Source organism: Pagrus pagrus (assembly GCF_965226575.1).
Source record: "Pagrus pagrus genome assembly, chromosome: 11".
In the NCBI taxonomy this organism is placed as follows: Eukaryota; Metazoa; Chordata; class Actinopteri; order Spariformes; family Sparidae; genus Pagrus; species Pagrus pagrus.
In genome coordinates, this window is record NC_140195.1 from 25,401,273 (window position 1) to 25,415,705 (window position 14,433).

The following is a 14,433-nucleotide window of genomic DNA, read 5'->3' on the forward strand; positions in this document are numbered from 1 at the left end:
TCTCTTTCCCCCTCTCTCTCTCTGTCTCACACACACATGTATACGCGCACACACACACACACACACACGCTTTTTCCAATTCACTGTTCATCATTATCTGGGGAAGTGATTTCACTGAGCAGCATGAAAGACGAAGAAGGCGAGAATGTAATTTTCTCCTTCAAACATTAGTTCAGCACACACTGGGCGTGACAAGAAGGAAGCACAGCTGAAGTGCTTAAATTTAGAGGGTTAATGCATGTACAGGATCAAAGCCTCGGAGATATTTTCGCAGAAAAGAAAAGGATAAACTTTTCTTTGAATGTGTAGCGTAAATGCACTGTCTGGGCCTGTGGTTTAAGTCGTTCATTGAAACCACTGTAACCATTTTAAATGTCATACTGACAGACTTAATAGCTCAAAGAGCCTAAGACAGTGTCAACATGTTGTATTGTGCAAGGCTCTCAGTGATGAACTTGAAGGGAAGCTCAGCTTCAGGATGGATCAGTAAGCAATGGGTTCCGCAGTGTCTTTGTCGCTGGTAGTGCTGCTGCCTTTGCTAAAGCAGCAACCTGAACTTCACATTGTTTTATTCCCTCATCGGTGGACTCGTGCATGTTCATAGCACATAGTGTAGACTCTGACAACAAACTGTAAATCCATAAAAACCAGTGCAGTTCTTCTGAGGACTTGATTAACCAAAATACAAAGATGCAGTTATCAGCTGAAGACTGAGCTGTCCTGTAGTCCCCTGCTGGAGTCAATAATATCACAATGTTGCTCCTATTCAAAGGTGTTACAGATAAGGTTACATATGTATCACTGCCAAGACTAATGTTATAAAATGGTGTTAAAAATCAGAAAAAATGTTTCTCAACATTTCTTCACATTAACTCTTTTATTTTTAATTAGATGTTAATCTTGATGCTGATCCCACAGAACAGGGAACGAATCGTAGATGAAGGTTCTCAGTCATCCAGGTCATGGTAATTGTGCTACATTGTAGGCAACTGGAATTGTTTCAGTTTCTTGACGATGTGGGACGAAGGGAAGAATTGCATGTTTTACAAGTTGGTGTAATGTTGAGTATTAAGCTTGAGCCATGAGCATGAGAGGCTTCATGAAAGAATATGAAAGATTCTTTCAAACATACCAACTGTATCAACACAGCCACACTGTGTCTGCCAGGTGATTTCTGTGAACTTCCATGAAAAACAGCACAGCAAGGAGCCCCATGTCAGCATGGCTGGTGACAATTTCAAAAACCGTGAACAAATTTAAGTTTTAAGAAACCAGGCCTCATCATATGCTTCTTTTGTCTTGTGTTCCCAGTGAGTTTGTGTCATGGCTGATAGAGAGCGGAGAGATCAGTAAGCCTGACGAAGGAGTGAACCTGGGACAAGCCTTGTTGGAAAATGGCATCATACACCATGGTGAGACAAATCAAAGTCCTTTATTTCTCTCTCTCATTTACTTATTCTCACTCTGGTTTTCTCAGCTTGTTAAACCTCCATTGTCTACTATTCATTTATCCTTTTGCTCACATGTTGATGCTCTTTGCAGCTCCCCTTGTCATGTTTTTTATTTTGTTTTCTAACTTTGTTCAGTCATCTCTTTCTTTTGCTTGTTTTACTGCCTCTCTTTTTCTCTGATTCACATTTTCCTTCAACAATTGTTTGACTCATTAATTTTTGTGAATATATCCTCTACTTCCCACTGCAGCTCACGTTTTAGGGTAGAAAATATTATGGTCCAAAGACGTTGTCTGGTGATAACAAATTCTGGAAATGTGCCTCACATTATTTCCTCTCCCATGATTTTGTCTCCAGTGTGACATTCACAGATCCACTAAACTGAATTATGCATTGAGAAATGACACACACACAAATACACAAACAGCTATAAAAAATGAACTAATGCAGTTGTCTAGAGTATTGTGGAAGAGGTATTTGTACAAAGTACTAAGTACAAACCAATATCATGATTTATACACACCAACCTGTCAGGGAAATTTGCTGAGAATCAACGTTCAGATTCCTCAGTACCTGTGGAAAATCCCTTGAAATCCTCCCGCACAGTAGCTAACAACCACAGAGAGATACAATGATGACATGCAGGGCTCTGTGGGACTCCAGTGAGGCTTTGTGGGCAAACCGGAGAGGATTGAGGCCTGCAGGCAAGGCGTAGGTGTCACCAGTTAGTGAAAAGAAATCAGACAAAAAGAGGTTATGTGACAGAGTGGCAAATTGAAGCTGTTCATGCACCGTTCCTGAGTCATGCATTTGTTTTGGAAGAGACGCATAAAAACAGAGACAGTCAACCGCATTCATTTTATAGTACGTAATGCAAACTTTGTCCAATCAACTGTACATGTTTGAGCTACTCAAACACGCTAGTTCAAACTTGAATGTTTACAATTTTGACATCTTCTTTGCTCCCATAATAATTCAGCTATCATTTCATGTGCTTTAAATTCCACAGTTGATACTTTACAATCGCTGATTGTGTGGTGCCTTTGGTTTTATGAGGGGCATTTTCAGTCTAGACTGAGAAAAGCAGCAGCTTGTTTGGGCCCATGCCAGCTTGTTGTGGTGGAACCAAACTGCCTCCGTTTGTCAGATTTCACTGTTAGCTTCTCCAAACAGACATCTGTTTGAGTATGTATTAGTCATTTTTCTGTGTTGGATTGATTATAAATAAGAACATGTTTTGGGGTTGTTTATTAATGCGAGCTGGGAGATTTTATGGGAATTGGCAGCTGTCTGCTATGTTAAATATTTGAGTCTCAGACATGAATTTACAACTGCAGTGTTTCCCCTAAACTTTTGCTTCTTGCCTCTCTTGTCTGTACTTAGCCCAATACCGACAGCAAATTACATGTGTAAAAAAGTTAGCAACAGAATACATTTAAGACCTTATGCTGCGCTGTTCTCTAAACATTGTGAAACTTGCTTGTTTGAAAAGGCCCTGATAAAATAGTAGCAGCTGAGCTTTGTCTCAACCCACAAAGTTTCTTCAGAGGTCGACTCAGTACAAGACTGCCTCCATTCTTAGAACAAATATGGATTAATTTATAATGTATCTGCGTGTGTATAACTGTAACTAGCTGAATAATATGCTTTTCTCAACTAATGCATCCTTGGCTTGTCAGAGCTGGCAAGATGAGAACAATATTACTCTGGCTATAGTTGTTGACGTCTGAGACATCAGTGACAAAGTAAACTTCATTTTCTTCTCGTGATATTTCAGTGTCAGACAAGCATCAGTTCAAGAACGAGCAGGTGTTGTACCGATTCCGCTACGACGATGGCACCTACAAGGCCCGCAGTGAGATGGAGGACATCATGTCGAAGGTAACGATGACTCTGCTTCTTGATATGCTCGTCTGTGTTGGATAAGAAATGTAAAACAAAAGATGGAGGAAATGAGATGGCACTTCTTCCAGGGACAGTAGTTGTTCATCTGCGCTGTAAATAAGAGTCAAATTGACAACAAATTAGAGAGAAAATATGCTTAGTTAATGGCATCTGCACAATGTGTTTGAAAATTGCATTTATGCCTCTCATATTGAGTCATATAATTAATTCTACAAATCAGATCATAGAATAATAAAAAAAAATAACACCTGATGACCAAGGAATGTCAGCAACGCATCAAAAAATCACTCTACGTGTTGTTGATTGAACAAACGAATTTTAAAGTACCTCAAAAATTACATCGAACAGTTGAATATAATCTGTGTAGGTACTAATCCCTTCCATAGAAAACTCAGCCAGAAACCTAATTTCGAACAAACAGGCCATAAAGGTTGGTTATGTCGGCCTACAGCTGTTCAAATGATGGTTTTGAAATCGCTCTCCTAAAACGATAGCCTCGGGGTAACTCTTTCTACAACAATCAACAGTTAAATCTCTCATCCTGAAGCCGTGCTTGTACATGTTTACCCAAGGTGTGTATGTTCTGTGACTCAGCAGCTCCATTTTTCTTCTAGGGCGTCAGGCTGTACTGCCGCCTTCACAGCCTCCACACGCCTGTCATCAAGTAAGTACCTGCCCTTCTCTCCTCTCCCCTCCTCTCCTCCTCCTCCTCCTCCTCCTCTCCCTGATATGCTAATGTTCCCTGCTTTCCAGGTGCATGAATGCATATTCATGGAGGGTTCACATTCGGCCCACATCACCCTTTCTGTAATGACTGAACTAACAGTAGTACTGCCAGGAATGACAGCCCTCAAACCTCTTTCCTCTCCAACTTGGCTTCCCAGCCAGGCTTAAGCTGCTGTAGGTTAATGTGTTCAGGGTGAGGATGCCAGGTCTTCATGACTGGAGGTTTATATGAGGTAGCTCTTAATGGATTAAGAAGAGTCACATAATATAAGCATTTGTCTTTTAGTCCGTGGGCTAGCTGTATGTATGTTAGTAAATTTTTACATTCACGTAAGGTAAGTGCGAGGCCAAATGATGACTGGAAATGTTTTTAACCTCATCGATCAATTTTAATTTCTCCTTTATGCTCTCACCCTCTTTCGCACACATACACACAGGCACACTTTCTCACTCTCTTGCTTACATATACAGTAAACATACTCAGATAGATAAACATTACAGCATACATTATATACACACTTGCCTGACTTCTTATATGTCAAAAATGCAGTGCTCCAATAGTTGTTTGTTTAATCTAGACTGTGATACTAATTCTTGACAAAAACTAAGGCTTAAATTAAGGTTAAGATGACATTTAATTATAATCCTGAAACTGAAATTAGTCCTGTGAAATGGAAGAATGATCTCACTTTACAGAAATGTTTTTTCCACCTGAAAGTCTCGAGTCATAACCGAAGTATTCATACAGAAGCGCAGGAAACGCACATCGTCTCCCTCTCACCCCCTCAAACATACCCACACACACATACACCCCTCTCTTCGTACTCTTCCCCCTTCATCCCTCTATCTCTCCCTCCATCACTCACCCGTTGATTGAAGTGCCTGGGGTTGCCGTCAGTGCAAACAAAGAGCTTTTGGTTCAGGGACAAATCCTATTAACATACAAAGGCAAGCCCTCTACTTGCCAGCCACATATTATGTAATGTGGCCAGGCTTTTTTTTAATCCATCACTAAATTGGCATTGTATACAGCAACCATTAATTATAATTTCTGAGTGATGGATGTACTGCATTTTATGAATCATAAACAATCATAAACTGTGCGTCTGTTTTATTAAACTTTGTTGAGTGACAAAGGGCCCACCGGTTTCATAACATTAAAATGCAGTGAGTAAGAATAATAACATGCAATAAAATAGATAAAAACCTAATAAAATCAATCTTGGAAATGCCACAGATGTCTTGCGCTGTAGAGGATGATTCAGAAAATCATTGATCATGATGATGTCAGGAAGCAGCTCCAACTTCATTTTGTTTTAAAGCATTCTCTGCATTATCAATCAGTGCACTATTTGTCCACATGTGCACTAGATGGGTAACGCACTTGGCTTTCGTTCTGTGTGTTTTCACGATATGGGTGGTCCAGATACAGGCCATATCTTACAACACCGATAGAAAATTGGTTCATTTCATGGGCCTCGATACAACCCTCAAGTAACACAATCAACCACATCCTCTGCAGCATTTCCTGTTTCACATGTCAATGTTGAGCTGCAGGTTCTTCATGTTATCTCACAAAAGCTCAGGAAGTCAGATATTAAAAGTACAATGAAGGTGAGCTGTTGTTCTGCAGCACATGTAGTACTGTGCCTGCACGTAATTCTCATGATAGGGGTGTTGTCATGGCAATAATAGAAATTATATGCATTTTTTTACTTTCTCTGACTAAGTAGAGATAATCTTTTTTGTCTGTTAGTCAAGAAATGAAACATTGCATAAACATAACAGACAGTGTTGTGCATTGTTTTTGTTATCTATCAAACACATCCTACTGTCTGCAGCTATACTTACAAGTGAAGCTGCAGACAGTTAGCTTTGTTTGTTTTTTTTCATGCTACCTGCTTTGTACTGTGAAAATACATTTTGAACAGCCTTTTTCTTTTGCTCCTGTAGGGATAGAGATCACCATCTCAAAACCTTTAAATCTGTGGTGCCTGCCACTAAACTGGTTGACTGGCTGCTCTTGCAGGTAAAAATTTCATTTCATCCAAACACACATAATACTAAACAAAGCACCAAAGGGGTATAACATTGAAACTGTCATTATTGTAACTGAGTATTTTTTTATTTTTTTATTTAAAAAATTAAAATATGTTTGAATGCCTGTTGTTTTTATGTTTTTTTTTTGTTTTTTTTTTACATAATTTTGCATTTGTCACTGTTTAGTGACCTTGAAAAGTACAGCCAAGGACAGTCTCTCATTATCCCTATTGCGCACATATTTATTAACACGTCCTGGCTCACAAATCATCATCATTACTCTGACAAACACGCCGTTACCTCAGGCCAGCGGTGCTGCAGTCTGCTGTGTATGAAAAGGTGTAAACAGGCATTGTGACTGACCAACCGTGTGCGTCATTGATTTGGTTTCCCAGGGAGACTGCTCGACCCGAGAGGACGCCGTGATGCTGGGTGTGGGGCTCTGCAACAATGGCTTCATGCACCATGGTCAGTTCAATTCTCTGTTACACACACATACATAAAGGATGGGTAAACACCACAAACTGACCAGGATTTTTACGACTTCAGTTTGACAATTGTTATTCAGATAAATGGAGTTCAATGACGCATGCATGATGTAGTGATATCTTCTGTTTGTCTCTAATTATTTACAGTGGTCTCTTTGCAACAGCTCTGGTTTATATTTAATTTATGCTGATGTTGTGTGACCTGATCATTCTCTTGATCTTCCATTTCAATTCCTTTTTTCTGTTGGATTACCTCATTTTGTATTTTGCCTCTTATTTGTCTCCCAGTCAGTCCTTCTTTCAGCCCACAAAAATGTAATATTAGCTTCTCCTCTGTCATGCCGTCATAGTTGGAAAAGGATCATCGTAAATTTGCATACCCGGTCCAGCCAAGTCTGTAACCTCACTGACCACATTGTAGTGGAGCGGCTTTGGTTCGAGCCCAGTGTGTTGAATGTAAACAGCATTAGCAGTGTACCTTAACCAGAGCTGTTTGGCGTAGCTACATGGCTGTCTGGGTCAGTCCACTGAACCATGACCATAAAATTGAATTGGTCATTTTCATTGGCCAAGTGTATTATGTTTAAAGTGAGAACCACTTAAAATAAGTAGTTAGTGCTGGAAGAAGTAACATGATGACAGCACTTCCTGATTCAAACAGGGAATTAAGCAAGTAGGCTGATGTCTAAAATGAAGATATTCATTGTTCCTCTGAACTTGTTGACAGCTAAGTTATGGCTGTTTTTGTACTTGTAGTGAGTTGCATTGTAATAGGTTACACTAGCACACAGGTACTATTTCACAGGCTGCTTATTAACATGCCTTGCAGTACTAAGTACACATCATAAATCTGAATGTATATAGTGTCAAAGATTTTATGTCCACATTATTACAAGCCTACAAATCTCTTCTGTAAATACTCCATCAAGTGTTTGTAGTTCACTTTACTTTAAACACACACACCCACTTCAAGGTAGACGGCTTTACCTTCACTTTTCGCTCGCCACAGTGCCACTCACACATACACCAACCTCGCTCTACCATCTGTTGGAAGGTGTCACCTGTTTTCTTGTACCTTTCCCTCTTCTCTGCCCTTCTTCAGGGTCACAACCTCTCTCCTCTCCGCCTGTCTGCACTCCTCACCTCTCCTCAAGTCACTCTCTTTAGTCCTTAGTCAGCACATCTGCTGTTTTTCACCTGGTTCCTCCTGAACTCTTCTTCTATTTCTGTCTCTTTCCTGTCCTTGTCTTCCTTGACTCTGTTTGTCTGTCTGATTGATTATGAGTCTCCTCACTGGTGGGAAGAACACTGATAACAGACAACATAGTTAATATGCCTTTTATCTGTCCTTACCTGCTTATATCATTCATCAACACGTCTGTTGTAAACACCTGTTGCATCTTGCCCTTCAGGCACATACAGATATACAGCATGCATTTCCTCCATTAGTTGTGTTATAAGGCTGGTTTAATGATTCCTATGCCAAAATGTCACTTACAAGTAATTGAACCATTAAATATCGTGGTAAGTAATGATCATTTTAACCACATACTTCCCTTCCATCACATTTTTCTTATCTACAGCATTAACAGCGATGTAAATCAATACTAAACCAGTGAAAACTAAAATCCTCTCTGGGGTAAAATGTGTCTGATGGGGATCTATTTTGTCAAGATCAAGCGTCTATATGATGGTCATTAGTTTTTTTTAAATCCCTGGTTAAAGTTCCTGCGGCACTCATGTCGTCAGACATGTGTCTCTTTTAAATAGATGACTTTTTTGCATTAAGCAGATAGAAGACATTTATGTTAAATTTACTTATATAAGGAAAGTAGTAACATTCATTTCAAGTACACCCCGGTTATTGTGAATAAATGTCCAAGAGAATTAGTCTTAATGCTGATTTCTTGACCCTTGGATGTTGTCAGCTGATCTCAGCATTTAAATGATGATTTGGCCCGTTTGTGCGTAAGTATGGATGTGTCATTCAGGAACGAGAGTTTCCGGAGTAGCACTCCCTCCAGTTGAATAGGTGCTGTTATACAACCACAGCCTATGTGACTCACAGGAAATAACTCACGTTCAGGGTTTGATTTGGCATTAGGCCAGCACGGGTGGGTTTGGCGTGTGTGAGTGTGTGTGTAATCAGTTTGTGAAGGCTTTTGTTCACCTGAGGGTGCCAGATGCTCTCCAAATCTCTGAACAGCTGGGTGCCTTTGGCTGTTAGTGTTGCCTGTCCAAGGCCCATTTTACAGTGGCCCTACAGATTTTTACACCTAACATTAGGTCCCAGATGGATGTCTCATATCAGTGAAATGTGTTTAAGATTTGGGCCAAATGTGACCAGCTCCTATGTGTCACAAACAAGACAATCTTTTCTTAATTCTTTCCAGCACAATAAAATCTTCAACGCACATCATAGCTTTAGTCCAAACGTGAGCATCAAAAAGCTGAAAGGGAGCTGATGTCAGTGCCAGCTGTTAAACTGCATTCAGTACAGTTAATATGCTATCATCTTAGGCATACTTGTGTATTTGCACCTGTTGCAGTAATGATTGGGCTTTGACTTGATGCAAATAAAAAACTGACAACCATCATGAGCGGAAAATTATTGTGAAAGAGCAGAGCTTCCTTTAATTCAGTGTTAAGGTTTAAACAGGAGTAAAACTGCATCAATTAATCCATCAGTCGTCAACTATTAAATTAATTGAATATTTTTTTAAGGTAAAATTCTCCGATTCCAGCTTCTTAAATGTGAATTGTCAAAATGACTGTTTAGCAAAATAAATGCTCACGTACTGTAACTGAGGGACTTATTTCAGTGGCTTGGCTCCCTCTCAGAGACACATTCAGAAATCTACAGTAGTGGTAATGTGGTGTGTTTTGCTGTGACTGGAGAAGCATCCATAATGTGCTCCTCACCTCTTTGAAGTGCCCCATGTGTTAAAAGTGCAGCTCATTCCAACAGTGGGCGTTCCAAACACACTCAGACGCACACAGCAGACGGTTTTGTCTTGTCCTCTGGAGAATCTTTCCTAGCGTTGGCCTGAGCTGGCTATGACCCAGATGTGGTTTGACTCCAGATGTTCCTGCTAGCATCATTAGCTGAACAACTAATTAACCGCTTGTTTGTATGAAGAGGTCCACAGATTGCCCAGGACTCTGAAGTTGCATATTACCTGCAAAACAGGATTCCTGCCATCATGTAACACACTTAACATTTACAAGGTCCAAATTTCCAACAAGACCTTCAATAAAGGCTGTGTAAGCACAAACACACTTTGGGTAATTAATGGTCAAGCAACAACTTATTGTCAAAGCTAATGCTAAAGTCGTTATAGTACCCTTCATTAGCACAAATTAACCTCTTTTTAGTGCAACTTCTATCTGAAACGTCCGGGATATGGCCCATTGCTGTTTGTCACGTTATTACTTTGTTCCAGCAGCTTTCTGATTACATGCTCTGTGTGTTTTTCCCCTCAAGTCTTGGAGAAGAGTGAGTTCAAAGATGAATCCCAGTTCTTTCGTTTCTATGCGGATGAAGAAATAGAGGGAACCAGCACCAAGAGCAAGCAGCTCCAGCGCAACGACTTCAAACTCATTGAAAACATCTTGGTCAAGTCCCTGGTGGTGAGCTGGAGAACACAGACACACATAAATACATGTATTTCTATGTTCACACATGTTTACATAGATACATGTATTTCTATGTTCACACAAGTTTACACAGATACTTACTGTCACAGTGTCAGACTAATGTTGTAGTTTCTGTTAAATCTGGGGGGAAAAAAGATAACTATAAAGAGAATGATGAAGTTTTCACTGAAAGATGCAGATATGGCAAAAAGATCCTTCAATTTAGCACATTTTGATACTACCAGCAGCAACAACAATAACAAAATAAATCAAAATCACTGTGTGTGTCTGTGTGCAGCCAAACTAACTGACATACTGGCTTCTCCTATATCCCTCACTACAGTTAGTTTAGACCCTCGTGTGTTCTTCTTTCTGATCTCCAGAACTAGATGTAATTAACATCACTACACACAGACACAACCCTCCTCGTCCTCATGGGAGCGGAGGCTGCTTTGATGATAGTAAACACCTTTGAATTCGCACTGATCAGTATGAATCTTAATGACTGTTGTCATGTGGAAATATAATCAACTGTTCTGCCTGGGATGAAGTCCCTTTTGTGTTCCTGCTGAGATTAGAGACTAAAATATGAGAGGTGACTGGAGCTGGTTGTTGCAGTCAAATATACTGTACAGTTGTTTGGAAACATTTCATTTTAGTGCACAGACATGAAACTGAGCTTAGTGGTGAGCCCAGTTTGGATATTTTCCACTTTACCAATTTAAAATGGCTCACCACTCACTTGCGACCTTTCATGTCATTCCAGTTATGGATCCTATTTATTTTTAACAGGCTGCTTAGTTCCCTTATCTAATAACACAGAAGCTGAATAAAATTCAAATGAAACATTGTTTCCTCATCATCAATGTTGTCTTTTACCACATGCATATTTCAGTTCCTTCTTCCTTTTTATCCTTGGTGATACATTGACATTTAACAATCCTCATTCATGACGTGAAAGCAGGTGATGGGAGAATAGAGTGAAGGGAAGAAACCCCCAAGAGAGATACGCATCAGGAGTGAGAAAGAGTGAGATGTTTAAGCACCTTGTCCTCTGTAAAATAGGTTCAAGCAGCTGCAAAAAAAAACAAAAAACAAAAAAATGCAAAGCTGTGGGAAGATTCCTGCAATTTTTTTTATTTTCTCAAAACCATCAATACACATACAGATACTGGATAGAAGATCCAGTAATGGAAAACATAGATTGTCTGCTCACCTGATTAAACTCCCAAAGGTTAATTGGACTGCAAAAATGCAACATTACAATCCTACCAGTCAGTTCATCATTAGTAAGGCATCATACGTGGCATCAGGAGCTGAATAGTGACTTCTGTTGTAATTAATTTTCAACAGTAAAAGCAGCAAAATAGTCTGAATGTCCTTTTGTCATTATAATTCATGCAATAGGTCACATAACATACAGCTTGTTCGTAGTGAATAGAATATAACTGGTTTATCTTTATTTGGCACATAAAATAAGGTCATTCTGCACTTTACTGGGTCTATCAAACAGCAGTTTCCAGAGGCTGAAATAGAAAGTGAACTGTTTTGTTAAGTCCGTTATCTTTGGGAAAACCTAGAAATATCAGTAGCATCCCTTTTCATATCAGGGTGGGAAGAAGGCACGCTATCGGTCCTTCCACAAGAAGTAGAAAAGGCTTTTTTCCTTGATTAGCAAAACTAATCCTCCCTCATGGCTATTATTGAAGTGAAGTGCAGGAACTCTTTATTTACCACAGCCATCTCCTCTGATGTAATAGCAGAGATCCCCATCTTATCAGGGCTGTGCAGCAGGAAAAGATGGCCCCAGCAGCTTACCTAATGGAAGCCAGCTAATGTGTTTGGTGATGACAGCGTTTAACTAAGCCTCGCCCCGCTGGGGAACAGAACACAAGAGACAAAGAAGAAAGGCACCTGACATGCAATTAAAGTCACAAATTGCAAACCTGCATTATTCAAACTGTTAAAATGTATGGATATTTGTATATATACGACCAAGCAGAAAGAGTGGCGTGTATCACCTTTATAACACAAAACATTAGTGATTCCTCAGAAGAAATTTAATTTCTTAATCACTTAATCATATTCTAATTATTAGAATACAAGCAAATTGCCTTTTACAGCATGAGCGTGTAAGAGATGTATAAATTGCAATATATTTACAGGGTGCACACAGTAGCAGCAAAGCATAGTGAGGCAAATAAAATGAATCTGAACATATAGTATGTCATGACAATTATTGTGCCACTAGCTAAAGACATTTAAGTCTAACAGTCAGTGACCAGTATAAATGTGGGAGTAATGAGGTGATTTTCTCTGTGCTAGATTCACCCCGAGGAAGAAGACTATGGCTTTGAGATCGAGGAGAAAAACAAGGCCATTGTGGTGAAATCTGTCACCAGGGGCTCACATGCTGAGGTAATGGTCAACACACACACTCACACGCACACACGCACATGCACATGCACATGCACATGCACACACACACGCTAATAGACACAGTATATCTCCTTCCTGCCTCAGGGCATTAGTTCCAGTAGGTAATGGCTGTCTACTGTTTTGACGGCTGCTGTCAGTCTGCCTCTGCTCCCTTTGCAAGACTTCGCTCTGATTGGCCGGAGAGCCATTATGCATGCTTAATAGTCAAACACCACTTTACTCACCCAAAGCTATTTAAAATACCAATAGGGTTATGACAAAACATTTAAAACATACATGATTATTGGACATGTCACAGTATTACTGTTTTATTCAGGAGCAGCCTTTAAAAAGTTTAACAATGTAATTGTCACATCTGTGGCTACTGCTGTAATAACCTTTTTGTTTTTCAACCTGATACAAATAAAATCACAGCCATCACACTTCAATGCTTGGGCTAATGCAATACCATTTTCCTCTTTTTTCTGTGGTTTTGCCTTTGTTTTAAGTCATCACACACTGGTAAGACAGGTAACAAACAACCAAACCTCCTATGTATTGTTAAAAAACACAGGATGATACCCACGTTTGCAGAATCTTTTTTTCCCCACAGGTCCAGAGATGGAAAACCCTATTTTCAGAAATGTATTTTTTTCTGTTTTGCTCCCGACCATTTGATTTTTACCCTCATTTCTCATATGTCCTTCTGGTTCATGTTTTCTTTTATTATGCTCAATGCAGTGTTTCCCATATTGCTCTTCTTCTCAGTCACTATCTGGATAATCTTTCTTTTTCTCCTCTGCCTGCTAAGACCTCACTCTTCTGCTCACTCTTGCCCCCCACCCCCCATGTCCACCATGCCCCTCAATAACAGGATTGCTAGTTGTGACACAGCCCATGTGCCAGCACAGTGAATGAAGCTCAGCTGATTCCCATGGGGCTCTGAAAGGGCTGACACACACACACACACACACACACACACACACACACACACACACAGGGCTCTTTGACTATATGATACTATTATAGAAAGTCACGTGCAGACATGCACCCATGCTGTATAATCACGCACACACACACACACACACACACACACACACACACACACACACACACACACACACACACACACACACACACATCCTTCCACATTCAGATGGCTATGGCTCCTCCTAGTCGTTCCTGCATCCATCCTGGGCCGTTATCCAGAGTTGGGGCCCGGCTGAGCTGAGGCCACCCCACCGGATCTGTGCCCAGGACACTAGACTCACACAGCGAACACACAGAGGCTGCATTATTCTCACAACGTGACTGAAGATGTGCAAGATGACTGCATTTACTGACGTGCAGCAGGCTGCTGGTGCGGTGTGTCTGTCATATGAAAAGGGATTTTAGAAGCAGAAACCTGACTGCACAAAGCCAAGGATGTTTGATACTTTTTGAGCATGTATGTATACGCGTGCGATTTTTACTGTATTTCCACATATTTACATGCACTGTGACTGATCAAATTGTATTCAGTTAAAGGAAAAAGTCAAGATCTGACAACTGAAACCATCACTGGTTGCAGGCAGAAACTACTGTAGTGGCCACATTAAGAGAAAAAATGTAAATAAAGTTAATCTCTGTGGAACTTGAAAGTAACCCTTCAATCTAGAAATATGTGCAAATCCAGCAGGCAGGTGTAAATATCACGCAGCTTAATCTTATCTAGCAGCCAATCTTGATACGATCTCCTCCCATTAAAAGCCTGTTCATATGCTGGAAAA

At 40.1% G+C, this 14,433-nt stretch overlaps 1 protein-coding gene across 2 annotated transcripts in view; it reads left to right on the forward strand.

Annotated features, from left to right (window-relative positions):
- prex1 (phosphatidylinositol-3,4,5-trisphosphate-dependent Rac exchange factor 1) overlaps window positions 1–14,433 on the forward strand; it is an 85,345-nt gene that overhangs the window by 46,545 nt on the left and 24,367 nt on the right. For both annotated transcript variants that reach the window (XM_084366824.1, XM_084366825.1), the window contains exons 11-17: window positions 1,312–1,412; window positions 3,229–3,332; window positions 3,971–4,020; window positions 6,036–6,111; window positions 6,518–6,590; window positions 10,095–10,240; window positions 12,572–12,664. In XM_084366824.1, the coding sequence (XP_084222950.1) occupies window positions 1,312–1,412; window positions 3,229–3,332; window positions 3,971–4,020; window positions 6,036–6,111; window positions 6,518–6,590; window positions 10,095–10,240; window positions 12,572–12,664 (643 nt within the window). The remainder of the gene's footprint in view (window positions 1–1,311; window positions 1,413–3,228; window positions 3,333–3,970; window positions 4,021–6,035; window positions 6,112–6,517; window positions 6,591–10,094; window positions 10,241–12,571; window positions 12,665–14,433) is intronic.